Below are 19,669 nucleotides of genomic sequence, written 5' to 3'. Positions count from 1 at the left end.
TACCTTCCCTTGCACAGAATATGGTCGACCTGGAACTGATTTCCTAGTATTTAAACAAACACATATTTTTGTTTTTTTATTCAGTTTGAAAGCACAGCTGTCTGCACGACCTATTTTCGATTCTTAAAAAAAAATACTTTAAATGGGTTTTGGCTGCACCAGTGAACTCTGTCTCTCATCTCAAGCTATTGGTGTTTTCATTCCACCTCCTCTGGAGTTCTTGCTTTGGAATGCTTGAGGGACTATTTTACATATGAAATGTATTCCGAATAGTCACAGATTCAATTTTTTATCTCACAGATGCACTGTATATGAAAAGCAATGATTTTTGAGTCTGGATTTTGACAGGGGGGCTGTCAAACAGAACTACTGTATTTAAAATACTTACCATGGGCCGCCTCTTCCACATGTTAGTTACCAGCCTCTTTCAGTCATTGGCTTTAGATTTGGTCACGCACGTCGTAGCTTAGTGCATTGGAGGATTTTTTTCTCATCTAAATGCTACTGACTGTTTCCTTCCGCCTCCAATTGAGTGCTTACACTCACTACAAGAGGAACCATTGTATCACTACTTGCCTCTCTTGGCTTCTCAATGAGTGAACTCCCAGTCCCACATCTCAGTCCCAGAGAGCTATGGGCAAACCTCATTTTCTGCAATACCCGTTTCTCATAGAAACAAGAGGTGGTCTGTTTTGAATGGGGTCACGGGGGTGACTGCCAAGCGGAGGGAGGTCTCCCCCCCTGGGATTTTTGGGGAAAGTGGTACGGCCCAGGGCGACGGTGGGCTGGTTGGGCTATGTGTTTGGGCTGAGGATGGTGGTATCTATGGGAGACATATTAGGTCCAGGCCACCATTTTGTCATTAGGTGACACAGTGGCTGGTTTTAGGTGGGGACAACATTTATTGAGAATTTAGCGCTAGATTTCAGCGCTTAGTTTCGTCTCAGGGACCTAGTATCAGACATATCCACACGTTGAGAGCTTAGAGGCATATAAAAATATATATATATATACAATAAATACAAACAAAAAGGGAGAGAATTATTCTTATCTTTCGTGTCGGGCTGGTCATGGCGTCTCTGTCGCGGATGAGGTCGGTAAGGCGGTCGGGCATGGCTGACGAACGTGTGCAGCGGGCATTGCTTCTCCTGGAAGAAGCCGGGCGCATGGACCTCATAAAAACGGAGACCCTGTTGCAGTTGCGACGGAAGGCGTTGCAGCGGCGGTATGGGCTTGTTCACCACCGCGCCGATGACGAAGCCGGGATGAGCAGGTGAGGTGTGGAGGGCGGGGGAAGGGGCATGGGGCCAGTGGGGGGGCGGCGTGGTGTGTTCGGGGAGTGCGCAGAGGCTCCCCCCGGCTTGACAACACAGCGAGGAAGACTTGGCGTGTCGAGGGAGTCAGGCAGGCAGTTGTGGTGGGCGGCGCTAGGGCACGAGACCTGAGCGCGGCCACAACGTCTTTGCAGAAGGGGAGGGGATGGGCCAAACACGATGGGGAAGCCTAGAGCCGGCCGCTCGGCAGGACGAAGTGTGACAAGGGGGGAAGAGGGAGGACAAAGAGGTGCCTGTGTCCTAGGGGCAGGCTATGAGGCACGGGAGGCAGAAAGGGGGTGGGGTGACCCAAAGGACAGGCTGCAAGGCTCAAGAGGACCGAAGGAGCGGGTGGTCATGCAGGATCGATTGGGGCAGGGTTAAGAAGTGGCTATGGGGGTGATGGGAGGAAAAAGCTGGGGAGGGGGAACCTAGGGTTGAAGAGATGAGCTTACTGGTGCAGGGAGTGGAGATCCGAATTCTGGTCTGGCAGAAGTGGCCTACAATGTTAGTATGGAGTGAATCTGACAGTGAAGGGGGTAGTGAGGAGGGGCAGGACGACGGGAACCGAGTTGACAAGCGCTCGCCGACTATGCAAGTAAGAGCTCTCGGGCGCTTGTATGTACCCGGGAACAGGGGTTTGCGGGGGCCAGACCGGGAGTGAGTTGGAGAGGATGGGGAGAAGGGCAATCTCCAGCAGTGATGGGGCGTCCGGCGGTGGGGGAAGCTCTGGTTTTGCATGTCATAGGGGGAACAAGAGACAGGTTTCATACCGGCACATTGAATCTTTTTTGGAGGAAGATGCAGGGACGAGCGGCGACTACCCAGGTGCGCATGGTGCGGCTCAGCGGCACTGGGGAGAAGAGAAGGCAGACCCAAGGGTGGGCAGCTGGATGGCATCAACAGAGGACGGGATGTGGCCACAAAGGGCCATGGACGCTCCCCAGGGTAGGTGTAACGGTAGGGTTTGTGCGCCCACCGATGTCGTTTTCCCTGGGGGGCAGCGTTTTGGCACTTCAAGAGGGTACAGAGGGCTGATGGCGACCCCTGCGATGAGGTTGGAGAGTTGGGTCTGTTGGTAAGTAATGAGACGGTGATGTGGGGTCAGGAGGGGATTGGAGAGGACAACGGAGAGGCTAAGGCGGATGCAGAGTTGGATTTTTAGGTAGAGAGTGTTGAGGAAGGGGAAATTTCAGATGAGTTTGGGGAAGAGGAGCAGGATTGGTAGGGAACCAGCAAGGGGGGAGTACTGTTAACCCTGTTGGTCAGTCATTCCAGGAATCCCGGATGGCAGTGCGGTCAAGCAGAGTCATGCAGGAAGGAGCCCAGCTGGCTTGGCGGAAGTCACAGGAGCGGCCGCCGTCCTTGGGGCCAGGTAAGGGCTCGTGCGGTGGTAAAGCGCACATGGTTTCGGCAGCTATTGAGGCGAGGGATGGTGCAGGCATAGAGGAGGCTCGGTTGGTCAAGGGTGTGTATGTAGCAGACGTGAGGGTGACGACGGGTGGTGGGACATAATTGGCAGAATAGGGTGAGACACAAGGTGATAGGACAGCTAAGGTGGAGGACAAGTCGGATCAGCGAGTCACGAAGGGCACAAAATAGCCCTAGATGGGCACAGCCAAGCCGTTGCGGGCACACCTCATGTCGAGATCTTAAAATTGTTACACAGGGAGGTCAGGTCGAAGGAGGGATCCAAAGAAGAAGAATATGAGCACGCTAAGCGGCTGAAGGTGCCCGTCACCACTGAGAATTGGACGGCAGCCTTTTTGATTTTTGCTAGCGGCTATTGCGAACCCTATCCTGACAGGTCAGTGGCCCTTTTTAAATATATGGACATTATTTGCAAAGCGCAGATTAATTATGGTGGTTAGGCTTGGATGCAATATGATGAGGAATTTAGGGCAAGAATGGCGGCTGATCCGGAGTTGCAGTGGTGTAAGATAGACGTGGATCTTTGGCAGCATACCAGGGGTCCTGCAAAGTTCGGGAGGACCATTTTTACAGCCAGTGGTCTCCCTATTACTTATCAGCCCTTTTGGGAGCGCCCCACCCAAGGGGTGGGGGCACCAGATAAGGGGCGGTCGTTTCCGGCTACCAGCGTGAACGGGAGGGTCAGAGTGTGCTGGGATTACAACAAGGGTACTTGCACTCGAGAGTACTGTAAATTCAGGCACAAGTGCTCGAGGTGTGCAGAACAGCATGCTCTCATACACTGTTACGGACAGCCCACCCCTGCAATGCCAGGAGCAGCACAGGGACAGGCCAGCCTTAGGGGACAGCACCCAGTCCCGGGAGGACAGCTACTTAGGCAGGGCCCTGTGGGAAAAAGCACATACTCCGGTTAAGGCCGACCTACTTACTTTCTGGTTACAGGGTTATAACAGGAGACAAGATGCTGACATGTTGATACAAGGTTTCACCTAAGGTTTCCGGCTGGGATATACAGGACCAAGAGAGCATAGGTGGGCTAAGAACCTCAGATCTGTGAGAGGTAGAGAGGAGGTTCTGAGAAAAAAATTGGACAAGGAAGTGGCGGAAGGTCGCATGGCTGGCCCTTTTTCAGCGTGGCTGATGCTGAACCTTATTGTGTCCCCAATTGGGGTGGTGCACAAGAAGGAGGCGGGTCAATACCGGTTAATTCAACACCTTTCCTGGCCGAAAGGTTCCTCAGTTAATGATTTTATCCCAGAGGAGCTGACAAAAGTGTCCTATGCGTCGGCCGACGTGGCTATTGACATGGTGGAGGTGCTGGGGCCCCGGGTTTTTATGGCAAAGACAGATATTAAGTCGGCTTTTTGCCTGCCACTGGCTCACCCACTCGATTTTGAATTGCTGCGGATCCAGTTTCAGTGGCGGTGGTATGTGGAGAAGGCTCTGCCGATGGGTTGTTCTATTTCCCGCTCCCTATTTGAATGTTTTAGTACATGTCTACAATGGATTTTCACATCGGTCACGGGGCACAGACACATGATGCATTACCCCAACGTTTTTTTCTTAGCAGCGCCAGCGGATTCTCCGAGGTGCACAGGGGGTCTGCAGCAATTTCAGGATGTGATGGGGACCTGGGTGTGCCCTTGGCCCCTGAGAAAACCGTTGGCCCCTGTACGTCTTTATTGTTTTTGGGAATTGAGCTGGATACGGTGACTGGGATGGCATGACTTCCTGATGAGAAGAGGGTGGGGATGTTACAGAAGATTCAGGCCATGCAGCAGAAGAGTAAGGTAACAGTGAGTGAAGTGCAGGTATTGCTAGGACATCTAAATTTTGCTTGTAGGGTGGTAAGAGCTGGGAGGACTTTCTGTAGGTGGCTGGGGATGGATTTAGTGGGGCAGTCCCTCCCCCATCATCATGTGCGACTCAAGGCAGGTATGCGGGAGGATTTGTGCATGTGGTGAACATTCTTGGAGTCTTTTAACGGCATACCGCTGCGGTCGTGGCAGGATTATGAGTGGGATGCGCAGATCTTCTCAGATGCAGCAGAGGCACATGGATTTGGGATTTACTGGCCAGGCAGGTGGTGCGCGGAGGGTTGGCCTGCGGAATGGAAGAATGGGGGGTGCAGCATAGCGTTTCCTGAGTTGTTTCCTTTGGTTGTGGTAGTTGGTTTGTGGGGGCATTTGTGCAGCACAAGCGGGTAGTGTTCCGGGTGGATAATTTGGCGGTGGTGCAGATGGTTAATAGGCAGTCGGCCAGGGAGGCACAAATCTTGCAGCTGCTTAGGGTGTTTGTGTTGCAGTGCTTACGTCAGGATATTTTGTTTAGGGCGTGTGCCATGAGTGAACAATGACATTGTGGACGCTTTGTCTTGTTCACAGTGGGAGAGTTTCCGAGGGTTAGTCTTGGGCGAGGACCTGAGCAGGATGGAAATGCCAGCCGCAATGTGGAACATAGGCACAAGAGGATGCTTCGATTGTTGATTAATTCTTTGGCCCCATCTACGCAAAATACTGATGCGAGTGCCTGGCAGGAGTTTTTAAGTTCTGGAGCATGTAGGAGGGATCTGCAGAGTGAAAGAGTGGAAGATGTGGTCCACTTTATAATGGGATTAATCGGCCGTGGGCAGTCCAGGGTAACCATAGCAGGTAAGCTAGCTGCGCTGGGGTTTATGGAAAGCTTCTGTGGGGCTACCACCCATCGGCGGGAGAGCTGGGGCAGTGGATTCTTGAGGGTTGGGCAAAAGAAGGGGGTAAGAGAGAGAGAGAGAGAGCAAGACAGCTGCTGTTGTTGAGCGTGTTGAAGGGCATTTTGGGGACCTTGGGAGGTGTGTATGTGGATGAACAGGAAACTTTGCTGTTTAGGACCCTTATGGCTTGGATGTTTTTTGGGGCTTTCTGGGTCTCTGAGGTATTGGGTTGTGGGCGAAAGGCGGGCCTTACATGACAGGATGTGTATTTTGATGGGCACGGAGTAACAATGTGGCTTCGGTGCTCCAAAACTGATCAGCTGGGGAGAGGGGTTGACGTGGTCCTGCTGCGATATCCGGTGGCTTCTATATGCCCCTTACTACTTGGGCAGCAGTGGAAGGCACACAGCAGGTCACGGGAGGGGCTGGTATTTCTGCATGGTGATGGGCAGAGGGTGACCGCATACCAGCTTTTAGCTATCATGTGGAAGGGTCTGGCGGTGATAGGCTAAGATGCAGGGCAATTCGGTACTCATTCATTCAGGATTGGTGTCGCTATGGAGGCTGGAAGGAGGGGATGGGGTAAGGAGGATTTAATGAGCTTGGGGAGGTGGACGTCAGACAGTTTTAGGAGGTATGTTAGAAAGGGTGGGGGGGGTCTAATGTTTTTTGCTTTTTCCCCACAGGTGTGGTGCTAGGTCCGGACATGTCTTTTCTTTTATCTGGGTTGTGGGGCTTTCTTTCATGAAGTGGGAGCAGCGCTAAGCACGCCAAACAGCCATTGGAGAAAACCTCGGGTTTGATGGGGCATGATATCATGTGCGCAGTTATGGAAAAGGGATCCTAAAATGGAAAGAGTTGTTACCCCATTTACAGAAGTTAGTGGTTCGAGGTGTTTGCACAGTTGTTTTGCTTTTGCATGTAGGAGAGAATGACCTGGTGGAGAAGGTTTGAGGATGTGGAATTCTTTAGGGGGGATGGGTGTTCATTTGTCTTTTATGGGGATGGAGCTTTTTCTCCTACATATGAAGGAAACATTGAGAGAGATGCTTCGGGAAGTGTGATGCCGCGGAGGACAAAATAAGCGGGATGGGGCAGAAAGAGTCAGGATAGCTGACTTTTTCTGTGTGGCGGAGGCAGAGAGAGTTTACATGACAAACGAAATACGTACGGATAGTGCATTAGCAGTTATGATACTTTGCAGAGTTGATTGTCAGGTTTCATTAGGAACTGGATAAGGTGAACAAACAGGTTCAACAAGGAAAACAGTATTAAAAGCATGAATGGAAGAAGAGACAGCAGGGTAAGGTTAAAGGGAGGGGGGACAGGATAGAGGAGGGAGAAGTATTTTGGATAGGTGATTTGGATGTTTAGTGAGGTTTTAGTTTTGTAAGGCGAAGGCCAAGGTTTGTTATTTGTAAGTGCACCTGTTTCCAATAAAGCAGCATTTTCCACACAGCAACGGTGTCATGGCATTGTTCCCTCTTCCCCAATGGGGCCCTGGTGGGGGGGGGGGACTGCCAAGCGGAGAGAGATCTCCCCCCTGGGTTTTTGGGGAATGTGGTACGGCCCAGGGTGACGTTGGGCTGGTTGGGCTATGTGTTTGGGCTGGGGGTGGGGGTATATATGGGAGACATTTAGGTCCCGGCCACCATTTTGTCATTAGGTGACACAGTGGCTGGTTTTAGGTGGGGACAAAATGTATCCATGCCCACCCGCCCTCTCTTTTTAAGTCAGAAAGGGGACTTTTCAGAGACAGCTGATGTAGGTCAATGCGTGGCAGAGGAGAAAAGGGTGCACGTGGTGTGAGTTGTCTATGTTGTCGCTTGGAGCAGGAGCTTGCAAAGGCAGAGAGAGTTTACATGACAAATGAAATACATATGGAAAACAAATCTGGCAGGACACTTTCAGATATTAAAGGGGGGGGGCAGCAGCAAGACACGACGGACAGGAACGAAGCTTGGCATTAGCAGTTATGATACTTTGCAGATGCGATTGTCAGGTGGCATTAGGAACTGGATAAGGTGAACAAACTGGTTTGACAAGGAAAACAGTATTAAAAGCATGAACGGAAGAAGAGACAGCAGGGTAAGGTTAAAGGGAGGGGGAGAGGGTAGGGTAGGGGAGAAGGGAGGATTTTGGATAGGTGATTTGGATGTTTAGTGAGGTTTTAGTTTTGTAAGGCAAAGGCCAATGTTTGTTATTTGTAAATGCACCTGTTTCCAATAAAGAGGCCTTTTCGACACAGCAATGGTGTTGTGGTATTGTTCCATCTTCCCCAATGCTCCTTTTTGTCCATGATATTGCTCTTTTTGTTTCTATGTGTAATGAGGCTTGGGTTACAAGGGACCTTTGTTTATAGTCCTTCATTTCTCTCTGTATCGTTGAAATGTTCGAAGAACTTTAAATAAGGTTTCAATAACTGCAATGAAGACAAGGAAGGGACCCTTCAGTACAGACTGCAGTTCATTTTTGTAGATGCGTCTGGCTTAAATGACCTTATGCTTTATTTTGATGCATTAGCAAATTTAACTCAGACCTACTGGCTTTGTTGATTCTCCTTTCTTTTTGTTTTCAATACAACAGGAAATATATTGCTCAGGACTCAAAATTCAAGCCTGCACTTTGGCTAGTCAGTGCTTCTTTACCATTGCTATTTTGGTGAGTTATTCGAACAACTTTACCCTTTAGCTGTCGCTATACTTAAAGGACAACTGACCACAGTGCTGGCTTTTATTAGAAACATCCACATTCTGGCTGTATCAACTCTGCTTCATACCAGCACATTTTGTTGGGACAGAATCGGAGGCACCGGGCTCGTCCAGTGTGTGTCCTACTGTTAAAAAAACTGAAAATTGCAGTGGATATGAATGTTTTTTTTCCCTCAACAGTATGGGCGCATATGAAAATGTTTGGCTCAAAGACTACTAAAATTTCCTTTTGTCAAAGTTCTGTCTTTGAAGTCAGATGTCAACCTGAGCCCAGCTGGACCTTTGCACCTTGATGCAAATCAATCAACCAACGTTTATTTGTAGAGCATGGCTAATCACCACCCGTGTGGGTCTCATGGTGCTGGGGGTAGTAGGAGTTCAGTCGAAGAGTCAGGTCTTGAGGTTCTTCTTGAATTGAGATAGTGACTGCCTGTGTCAGACTTAACAATTTACAATGGTATTACCTGTCACTTCACATGTTTCTAAAATATAAATTGCTCTAAGAAATTATTTAAAACTTTCTCAAACTCTGTATACACATACAATATGCAAGCCTATGTGTGCTGCCTGCTATGACTGACTTTCTGTGAGAATTTCCCCAGTAGTGATCAATTAAACCAAACACAATACAAGGGAGATTGTTTTTGCTACTCAGTTAACTAGTTATTAAATAAAACTCAATTCTTGGGCCTTCACATTAACTGCAGTTCCCTGTAGAATGCATTTTACCAGCTAAGTTATCAGCAGCAGCTCCACTGCTATGGCGGAGGAGCGTCATACACCCCCGCCAGCAGCTGCAAACCACCATGTGTGCGCTGGATTTCCTATACAGCGCACCATGGCGCAGGGTAGGGGCAATAGCGTCAACATTTTTGATGCTATTGATGTACTGTGCAGGATTAGCGCCTATCCTGCAGTGTACATAGGGGCCCACTTTAAACAATAGTATGGCCCCTTTTAACGTCTGCCTTGTGCAGACGTTAAAAATAGCCAACGAAAATGGCACAGTGGAATCTTTTAGATTCTGCTGTGCCATTTTTGTGGTCCCCCTAGTAGGGGAACGCCCCACCTTGCATACATTATGCCTGGCACAGGTATAATCTGGCACAAGGGGTTACAAAGTGGCGCAATGCATGCATTGCACCACTTTGTAGATATGGTGCAACAAATTTGGCCCTGTAGGGTCACAATAGTGTCATAAAAAGTTGAGGTAATGTGGCGCAAGGAGGCACTATGCCCTCTTGAATCTGGGCCTATGTTTATTTTCATTTTATTGTAAAAGGGGCAGGGCCATAGGCGGTGATAGGGATGGAGGGAAGTTCACAGCACTCCCCTCAGTGCACATATATGTTTGGCCTGCGCATTGGGCTGTCTCCAACCCAGCACTGTGTTGCCGGGTCGGAGATAGCAGGCAGAGGCTCCAAGTCTGCCTCAGAGTGCCAAGCCAGGGTGCTCTGGCCAATCCTAACGCAGCTTTCGTGCTGCTAGCAGCATGAAAGCTGCGTTAGGATTGGCTGCAGAGCAGGCTGGGGGCCTGTGCCTGCTGTGAGGACCAAGGAGCGGCGCAGCAAGAAAGGTAAGGTTTTTCGCAAGTGGCGAATGTAAGCTATTTTATGACAATTTGATTCTGTGACCACACATTTCTCTCCCAGAAGTGCATTAACCATTTACGCTATTTAAGGTTCTGCACCAGGTTTCTCAACCCCCGAAGCTATCACATAACAAAATCTGTTGGTGAGAATTTAAGTAAAGAGGTTTTCTTCAGATATTGTTCTTGATGTTAATTTCTTTTCGGGCAGAGTTTGGAAAATAAATGCAAATGAACTGACGGACCCATGCAATGACAATCACTGACCCCGATCCTCATGACTTCACCGCTTGCTCAAGCTCCCATTCGACCCAATAGTTTTGCGTGTCTGGAGAATTTTTCCTGTTTCGCCACTGCCTTATCACATTAGTCATACTTTTATAATGTTGGAGATTACAATCTGAGTCTTCCCATTCATGAATCACCGACAAATAAATTCAGTACATTTTACAGTTTAGCTATTGTTTAAATAATGCAAATCTCACAAACAATGCTGAGAGGATCACATTTGCACACTCTATTACACACTCGGGGCACATTACATAAAGTATCTTTCGATTAAAACAAGGCCTGGGATCATGCGACCTCTTTCCTCGTGCTCCACAAACGACAGCTGGGAAGTCATCCAGGGAGTTTGATTTTCCACGGCGGATGCGGGTCAATACAACAGGAAAGCTGTGCCAATATAGCTGCAGCCAAACAAAGTGCTTGTTCTCAAACTGTAAATATTATTCAGCAGACCTAAAATACGTTCGCGAACAATCGCCGATCTTGTTGACGTACGAGAGGGAAAAATAACTTTCAAGCGGTGAGTCTTGTTTTCTCACATCTGCTCCGAAAACAACAGCGGGAGTTATGTTATCTCTTTGTATGTGGATAATAGGCCTGTTTGCCTCAGCCTCAAACACTTTGCTTGAAGTTATATGTTACATAAATCTCGTGTGCGACTTATTTGCTGATGTATAATATGGGGATTGGGGTACAAAACACCTAAATCTCGTGTGTAACTTCTTTGTAGATGTTTGTAGATTGCTTTGATCGCACGAGGCTTGACCAGCAATGAATAATTCTGCAGTTCAGCACATTAACCAGAGAACATGTATAGCGGCTCTTAACTCCTGCACATAGGTTATATCTATACCCCTCGGTGCGTTATTAGTTCACAGCACGGGTCTGAGTTCCGCTCCTCCGATTAGGCTATAAGAGGGTGATATAGCGAATGATCAAACACAAAAGAGTCCGTAGGAATGAAGGCAGTCAGTCCAGTCCTCCTACTAATACTAATAAACCCAAAAGCTCTGACTGTCTCTCATGTAGGACTAACACCAAAAGAGCACCTTAAGGTGGAAACTAGTGATGTTTAAGGACGAAAGCCCTCACCCACCCATTGGGTGGCATGTTTCATCATTGGCCCGTACCTAGCGCCAACCCAAATGAGTCCTCTGCTGCAAGCTACCACCCAAGAAATATAGGGCCTGATTTAGATCTCGTCAGAGAAGTTACTCCATCGCAATGGTGACTGTTATCCCATCCGATTAAATCTAAATCAGGCCCATAACTTTTTGGAGAGCTTAGGGAGAATATTTTGATGGCTGTAAAGCTGTGCCACTCAGATGGTCTCTCAAAAGCGAAAGCTATATGCAGAGCGGAAACGAAAATAGCGAAGGTGAAGAACACCTACTGGATTGAAATGTTTGTTTATTTGAATATCCTCAGAGCTGTGATTAAAAGGGAAAGTGGGGAGTATTTTGCCCACTCAGCAGAGGACAACATGTTTCTTCCATTTCCAACCCTCTAAGGAGGTGTCATCGGCATTCCTCAAGACCATAAACGCCCACTCTGGCTTAAATATATAGTAACAAAGCATTTGCAATGCACTAGGGTCTCGCATTTGTCAGTGTTACAGCTGTAAACTCCCAACCAGATTTTTCTTGCATTAAAAAAAAAACAGCACTACAGTTCACACTAATAATACCTACTGGCAAAAGTGCAATTAACTGAGGAACAAGGTCGATAGTATGCGAAGCGCTGGACTTCTGCCCAGCGAGATCGCGCTGCGAAAACAGAGAAAAAGTAGTCCACAAACCCAGTGAGCCTCGCATGTTTTCTGTACTTGGTCGCTGCGCTCGAGGAGGGCTAACCACCAGAAAAGGCATGACGTATGCGTGCCTTCCACTAATCAAAAGAAGCGGATTCTAACAGGCAAGCCAACTTGCCAATGAAAGACACTGACGTGATGTCGACAGGGCTCCGAGCCCTTTTCTAATACCTAAAGTGTCTCGCTAGCGATACGCGTGCGCGAGCGCATGCGACGCAGGCTCGACCCTAAAAACATGAAATCGAGTACAACCTGCAACTGCTGATAGAAATGTGAAGTCGGTGCCACGAGGGGCCCGATGATGAAACATGGGCAGGTGAGGGATTTTTTCCTTAAATTGTATTTGTTTCTACCTTAGTGTACTCATTTAGAGTTTTAGTTTAGTGTTTTAGTGTTGTAGTCCTGCATGAGAGACAGCCAGATCTTTTGTGTTCATTAATATAGCGAATGTTCATCATTTGAGGTGTGAAAACTGTCAATGGAGCCTTTTTCCCTGCATAAATTCTGCCACATTTTACCTATTGAAAACTGGGAGGGGAAAAACAGCAGCTACAGAAATCACCATAAAACTTGGAATCCTGATTTGGTTGCACAGTGCAGCAGCAATTTTAACAAGCATAGTAGGATTATATATGTGGGAAATGTAAATAATTGGATTGGTCCCCACCAGGGTATTCCAAAAGACCCTGCATATTGCAAGAGAGAAGAGTTGTTATTCGTGTCACTTGAAGATTAGTGCAAGCCCATTTTTAGGGTCGAGCACGCGTGAGCGCTCTGGGCCATGTCGTAATCTCTATGTGGGCTTCTAACCACTCCCATCTCACGCCCGTCACTTTCATATGTTCGTGAGCTTGCCTTTTAAAAATCGATTGATTCCATTAGTGAAAGACATGCATACGTCATGCCTTTTCCGGTGTTTAGCCCTCCTCGAGGCTCGCTGTTTTCAGCTGGTTTCTGGACTACTTTATCTTTTCATTTCCTGCACGCCGCAATTTCGCTGGGCAGAAGTCGAGCACTTTGCATGACATCAACCCTGTTACATAGATAATTGCACTGTTTTACTTTTCATTATTAGTTTATGTGGCAAGAAAAGTCCGGTTAGGAGTTTACAACGCTAATAGCTCTAACTCGAGCAAACGCAAGACCCGTTGCATTGAAAATGCTTGTTATAGTTGCTTGTACCTGTAGGAGGCTGGCCTGGCTTGTAGTGGGTACCAGAGGTACTTACACCTTGTGCCAGGTCCAGTTATCCCTTATTAGTGTAGAAGAGGTGTTTCTAGCAGCTTCGACTGATAGAAGGTAGCTATGGCAAAGCAGCTTAGGCTGAACTAGGAGACATCTAAAGCTCCTACCATAACACTGGTGTCATATGCAAAATATCATAAGAAAACGCAGGGTTACTAAAAATAAAGGTACTTTCTTTTCATGACAATATGCCAAAAGTATCTCAGTGAGTACCCTCAGTATGAGGATAAGTTATATACACAAGATATATGTACACAAACCAAAATTAGGTAAGTAATAGCAAGAAAAGTAATGCAAACAGTGTAGAATTACAGTAGATTGCAATAGGAGCACATAGGTATAGGGGCAACACAAACTATATACTCCAAAAGTGGAATGCGAACCATGAATGGACCCCAAACCTATGTGAGCTTGTAGAGGGTCGCTGGGACTGTAAGAAAACAGTGAGGGTTAGAAAAATAGCCCACCCCAAGACCCTGAAAGGTAGGTGTAAAGTGCACCTACTACCCCCAGAGAGCACAGAAGTCGTGATAGGAGGTTTCTGCAGGAAGAACAAACACCAGCAATGCAACAACAGTGGATTTCCGGACCTGAGTACCTTTAAGACAAGGGGACCAAGTCCAATAGTCGCGACAGTGTCGAGAGTGGGCAGGAGCCCAGGAAATGCCAGCTGAGGGTGCAAGGAAGCTGCCACCGGTTGGAAGAAGCTTGGAGTTCTGCAAGAAAGAAGAGGACTAGGAACTTCCCCTTTGGAGGATGGATGTCCCACGTCACAATGAAGCTTGCAGAGGTGTTCCCACGCAGAAAGACCGCAAACAAGCCTTGCTAGCTACAAGGGTGACGGTAGATGTTTTTGGATGCTGCTGTGGCACAGGAGGGACCAGGATGTCGCCACTTGGAGGAGGAGACAGAGGGGGTGCCCAGCAACTCAGGGAGCCCTCACAGAAGCAGGCAGCACCTGCAAAAGTACCTGAACAGGCACTTGGAAGGAAAGTGAACTGGAGTCCACGCGAAGTAACAAAAGGGAGTCAGAAGGTTGTGCTCTGCAGGATAGAGTGTCGGGGACCCAGGCTTGGTTCTGCATGAACAAAATCATGGAAGAGTGCACAGGAGCCGGAGCAGCTGCAAATCACGCGGTACTCAGCAATGTAGTCTAGCGTGAGGAGGCAAGGACTTACCTCCACCAAACTTGGACTGAAGAGTCACTGAACTGTGGGAGTTACTTGGACAGAGTTACTGAGTTCCAGGGACCACGCACGTCAGGATGAGAGGGGACCCAGAGGACCAGTGTTGCAGTCTTTTGGTGCCTGCGTTAGCAGGAGGAAGATTCCGTCGACCCACTGGAGATTTCTTCAGAGCTTTTGTTGCAGGGTGAAGGCAGGCTACCCCCAGAGCATGCACCACCTGGAAACAGTTGAGAAAGCCGTCAGGATGAGGTGATACAAGGTTGCTAGTAGTCATCTTGCTACTTTGTTGGGGTTTTGCAGGCGTCCTGAGCAGTCAGCGGTCGATCCTTTGGTAGAAGGTGAAGAGGGAGATGCAGAGGAACTCTGGTGAGCTCTTGCATTCGTTATCTGAAGAAGTCCCCAAAGCAGAGACACTAAATAGCCAGAAAAGGATGTTTGGCTACCAGGTTAGGAGGATGGCTACCAAGAGAGGTAAGAGCCTATCAGAAGGAGCCTCTGACGTCACCTGCTGGCACTGGCCACTCAGAGCAGTCCAGTGTGCCCCCAACACCTCTGTTTCCAAGATGGAAGAGGTCTGGGACACACTGGAGGAGCTCTTGGCACCTCCCCTGGGAGGTGCAGGTCAGGGGAGTGGTCACTCCCCTTTCCTTTGTCCAGTTTCACGCCAGAGCAGGGCTGGGGGATCCCTGAACCGGTGTAGACTGGCATATGCAGAGATGGGCACCATCTGTGCCCATCAACGCATTTCCAGAGGCTGGGGGAGGATACTCCTCCTCAGCCCTCACACCTATTTCCAAAGGGAGAGGGTGTAACACCTTCTCTCAGAGGAAATCCTTTGTTCTGCCTTCCTGGGCCAGGGCTGCCTGGACCCCAGGAGGGCAGAAACCTGTCTGAGGGGTTGGCAGCAGCAGCAGCTGCAGTGGAGACCCCAGAAAGGCAGTTTGGCAGTACCCGGGTACTATGCTAGAGACCCGGGGGATCTCTGGCATTGGGGTGACAATACCATGATCTTAGACATGTTACATGGCCATGTTCAGAGTTACCATTGTGACGCTATACATAGGTAGTGACCTATGTATAGTGCTCACGTGCAATGGTGTCCCCGCACTCACAAAGTCCGGGGAATTTGCCCCCTGAACGATGTGGGGGCACCTTGGCTAGTGCCAGGGTGCCCACACACTAAGTAACTTTGCACCCAACCTTCACCAGCTGAAGGTTAGACATATAGGTGACTTCTAAGTTACTTAAGTGCAGTGGTAAATGGCTGTGAAATAACGTGGACGTTATTTCACTCAGGCTGCACTGGCAGGCCTGTGTAAGAATTGTCAGAGCTCCCTCTGGTTGGCAAAAGAAATGCTGCAGCCCATAGGGATCTCCTGGAACCCCAATACCCTCGGTACCTCAGTACCATATACTAGGGAATTATATGGGTGTACCAGTATGCCAATGTAAATTGGTAAATTTAGTCACTAGCCTGTTACCGTGGTTAGCAGAGCCTCAGTGAGACAGTTAGGCACCACACAGGCAACACATATAGGCCACAAACTCATGAGCACTGGGGTCCTGGCTAGGAGAATCCCAGTGACACATAACAAACACACTGACAACATAGGGTTTTCACTATGAGCACTGGGCCCTGGCTAGCAGGATCCCAGTGAGACAGTGAAAACACCCTGACATATACTCACAAGGCGACATCCTGGTCCTTCCTGGTCCTCAGCAGCACCCAGAAACCTCTACTGCGACCCTTGCAGCTAGCAAGGCTTGTTTGCGGTCTTTCTGCATGGGAACACCTCTGCAAGCTTCATCGTGACGTGGGACATCAGTCTTCCAAAGGAGAAGTCCCTAGTCTTCTTCTTTCTTGCAGAACTCCAAGCTTCTTCCATCCGGAGGCAGCTTCCTTGCACTTTCATCCGGGGTTTCCTGGGCTCCTGCCCCCCCAGACACTGTCGCGACTATTGGACTTGGTCCCCTTGCCTTGCAGGTCCTCAGGTCTGGAAATCTGTTGTCAGTGCACTGCTGGTGTTTGTTCTTCCTGCAGAATCCCCCTATCACCACTATGTGCTCTCTGGGGGTAGTAGGTGTACTTTACTCCTACTTTTCAGGGTCTTGGGGTGGGGTATTTTTCTAACCCTCACTGTTTTCTTACAGTCCCAGCAACCCTCTACAAGCTCACATAGGTTTGGGGTCCATTTGTGGTTCGCATGTCACTTTTGGAGTATATGGTTTGTGTTGCCCCTGTACCTATGCTTGCCTATTGCAACCTATTGTAATTCTACACTGTTTGCATTACCTTTCTTGCTCTTTCTTGCCTAATTTTGTTTTGTGTACATATAACTTATGTATATAACTTACCTTCTTACTGAGGGTACTCACTGAGATACTTTTGGAACATTGTCATAAAAATAAAGAACCTTTATTTTTAGTAACTCTGTGTATTGTGTTTTCTTATGATATTGTGCATATGATATAAGTGGTATAGTAGGAGCTTTACATGTCTCCTAGTTCAGCCTAAGCTGCTTTGCCATAGCTACCTTCTATCAGCCTAAGCTGCTAGAAACACCTCTTCTACACTAATAAGGGATAACTGGACCTTGCACAAGGTGTAAGTGCCTCTGGTACCCACTACAAGCCAGGCCAGCCTCCTTCACCCAGTGAGATACCAAGGCAAATCAATAGATATATTAGGTTACATGGATGCACATATACCTTTTGCAAAAAGAGTAATGCAGGACAAAGTATATGTGGCTGAGCAGTGACCGTCATTTTTAGGGTGGATGCATCAGTATGACCTTCATATAATAGTTAATCCTAGAACTCCAACCCAGGGTAAGGCGGTGGAGGAAGAATCTATATCAGAGATGTTGAATAGCGTAAACATGTTTTTGATTGAAACTTGGTCAACTCAAGGGTTATGTTCACAAAATTGTCTTATGAAAAGGTGTTGTACCAGTGCAACACAAACGTACGAGTTTACCTATCCTAATTTGAGATGAATTAAAGAAATTGATCCAGGAAATTTTATATGAAGTGGCAGAACCCCTGGAGACTTCCAGTTGGGTGTCAACCATTGTGATAAGGGAAAAAAATCTAATGAGAGGCTGAGATTTTGTGTAGATCTCAGATCTGTTAATCAAAGTGTGGTAGCCAACACTTTTCCCTTACCCAACATCAGAGAACTTGTTTTGATGTTAAAGGGTGGCAAGTAATTTTCCAAGCTAGACTTGAAGAGTGAGTACCACCATATAAAACTTCACTAGGAATCCAAACCTTTGACAGACTTTATCACCACTGAAGGTACCTTTCAATTTACTCACATGCCCTTTGGTTTGTTATCAGCAGAAAGCGTATTTCAAAGCATGGTCAATGAGATCTTCAAAGGTTTGGATAATATAGCGTACTTTCAAAATGACATTTTGATTTCTGGTGAAACTACAGAAAAGTGTAATGTTGTACTGAAACAAGCTTTGCATGGAATTGAAGAAGCAGGCTTAATACTCCTCAAAGAGAAATGTTTGTTATTGGTGGAACAGAATGAATGTTTGGGGTATACTATTTCTGCTCATGGGATCACCTGCCCCCCATGGGATTAATTGAATACTATGTGAAGTTTGTAGAGAGGTTTGCAGACATAACAGAGTGTTTAAGATTATTACACAGAAAAGGAGCAAATTTTGCATTGGTCAAAGAACAAGAAGATTGTTTTAAGTTGATAAAGCAACTGATTTAGCTTCAATCCTCTCTCAAAAACATGGAACTGTAGAAAAAGCAGTAGAGTTTGCTTATAGGACTCTCCCTACTTCGGAAAGAAATTACTCTGTTAGAGGTAGGGAGTCACAAACAGTGGCTTGGTGTGTGGAGTTTTATCACATGTTTGTGTGGGGCTCTCAATTTATCTTGAGGTCAGATCACAAACCTTTGGTCAAAGTTTTACTTCCGAGAAGAGCAGGAAATGGCTCAGCAAGACTGGCTAGATTGGCAGCAAAGCTTCAGGAATATCAATATACTGTGGAACATGTTCACGGTTGGAAAACACTCAGGCTTACTGTTTGTCCAGATTGTTAGTGGAATGGAGACGGTCCCCCGGCTTTGAATAGTGAATGTGATGGTGCTGTAGCATCAGGTGAAGATGCAAAGATGCAGTATTGGAAGGGGAAGGTGTATTTACTGCGCAGGCTTTAGTGATGGAATCTGACTTCTGTCCGAATCCATGTGCTTTGTATGGATGAGGAAACATTCTCAGGTGGTCAGTTACACATTGACCAGCTTGGGAACGTTTGCTCTCGTTTGTTGCTCCGCAATAAATGATTTTCAACTAACCTACCTGTCGTGTGCATAACATCTGATTTACAACACACAGAAAGACAGGGAAAATGGTAGTCTGTCATTTGCTATTCCACCACTCCCTTCAGGTTTCTGGAAACCTGGTGGAGTCTGTGAATTAGTTCCTGTCCTTACACCATTTGGCTCAATTTCTCTGTGACATAAAAGCATTGAATAGGCAGATTTTGAATCAGGTTTTCACCATTAGGACTTTGTAAGTAAGCCTTACATAACAGTATTTTCCATGTCTTTAGGATCTGGATAAGAAATAATATGAGTTCCAATAGTTACTGATCATATCCCATCAGAATGGACATACCATCCCTTAAAAAGATGGTCCAGAACTGTTGATTTATAATTTTTGCCTTGCATTTCCTACTTTACATGAACTCCTGAAGATGCAGTGAAAATATACATACAAATGTATGCAAAACCAACAGAAATGCCAGTGATGAGAACTTACAGGAGGAGCTCCTCCTCCTCAAAAATGCAACTTCCCCAGACTGGCATACTCAAGATAAACATTGGGTGACGGAAGAGAAGCCACCAGTAAATAAGGTTAATTTAAAGGGCAACTGTCCATGACTACACTGACTGGAAATTTCTATACAGTTTCAGCTGATGGAGGACATCATTACTACATATTCCAGAAAACATGTCATTATTTATGTCTGGTAATATGAAGCTGTTAAGGGATGCAGGAGGAAGGAGCTCGGAGGGAACATAGCGGCCAGCTGGAGTAGCCGGTCAGGAGCTCCCTCCTCTGGGTTTGTGTTAGCACAAAGTTTCTACCAGCTCACTAACCTCCTCCATTTCAAGTCACTTTTCGGCAGCACTTGGTGCCATGGAGGCGGTTATCTGGTCCTTTCATTGTGGCCTGGATTCACTTTTTATGGGGAGCTTTCAATGTTGATGTTGTTGGCTGGACTAAGTTGGTTCAGGGTGACAGGAGGCTTGTCTAGGGCACACCAAGCTGCACTGCGTGTTTCACACAGACACAGAAGTGGTAGAGTCAGCAAAGGCTAGAGGTGTGGATAGAGGGCCTGGGGCTTGACCTGCTTTGTTTATCTCCAAGAAGAGA

The 19,669-nt window shown here is 47.4% G+C and overlaps 1 protein-coding gene across 1 annotated transcript in view; it reads left to right on the top strand.

The window, feature by feature from the left end:
• The first annotated feature begins 1,112 nt into the window (after positions 1-1,112).
• LOC138296040 (uncharacterized) overlaps positions 1,113-19,669 on the top strand; it is a 117,919-nt gene continuing 99,362 nt past the window's right edge. The window contains exon 1 of the mRNA XM_069234827.1: positions 1,113-1,273. Coding sequence (XP_069090928.1) covers positions 1,113-1,273 — 161 coding nt within the window. The remainder of the gene's footprint in view (positions 1,274-19,669) is intronic.

This window comes from Pleurodeles waltl, chromosome 1_1 (assembly GCF_031143425.1).
Source record: "Pleurodeles waltl isolate 20211129_DDA chromosome 1_1, aPleWal1.hap1.20221129, whole genome shotgun sequence".
NCBI classification, from domain to species: Eukaryota; Metazoa; Chordata; class Amphibia; order Caudata; family Salamandridae; genus Pleurodeles; species Pleurodeles waltl.
Note: the sequence above shows the minus strand (reverse complement) of the source record. Positions and strands in the feature narration are given on the sequence as shown.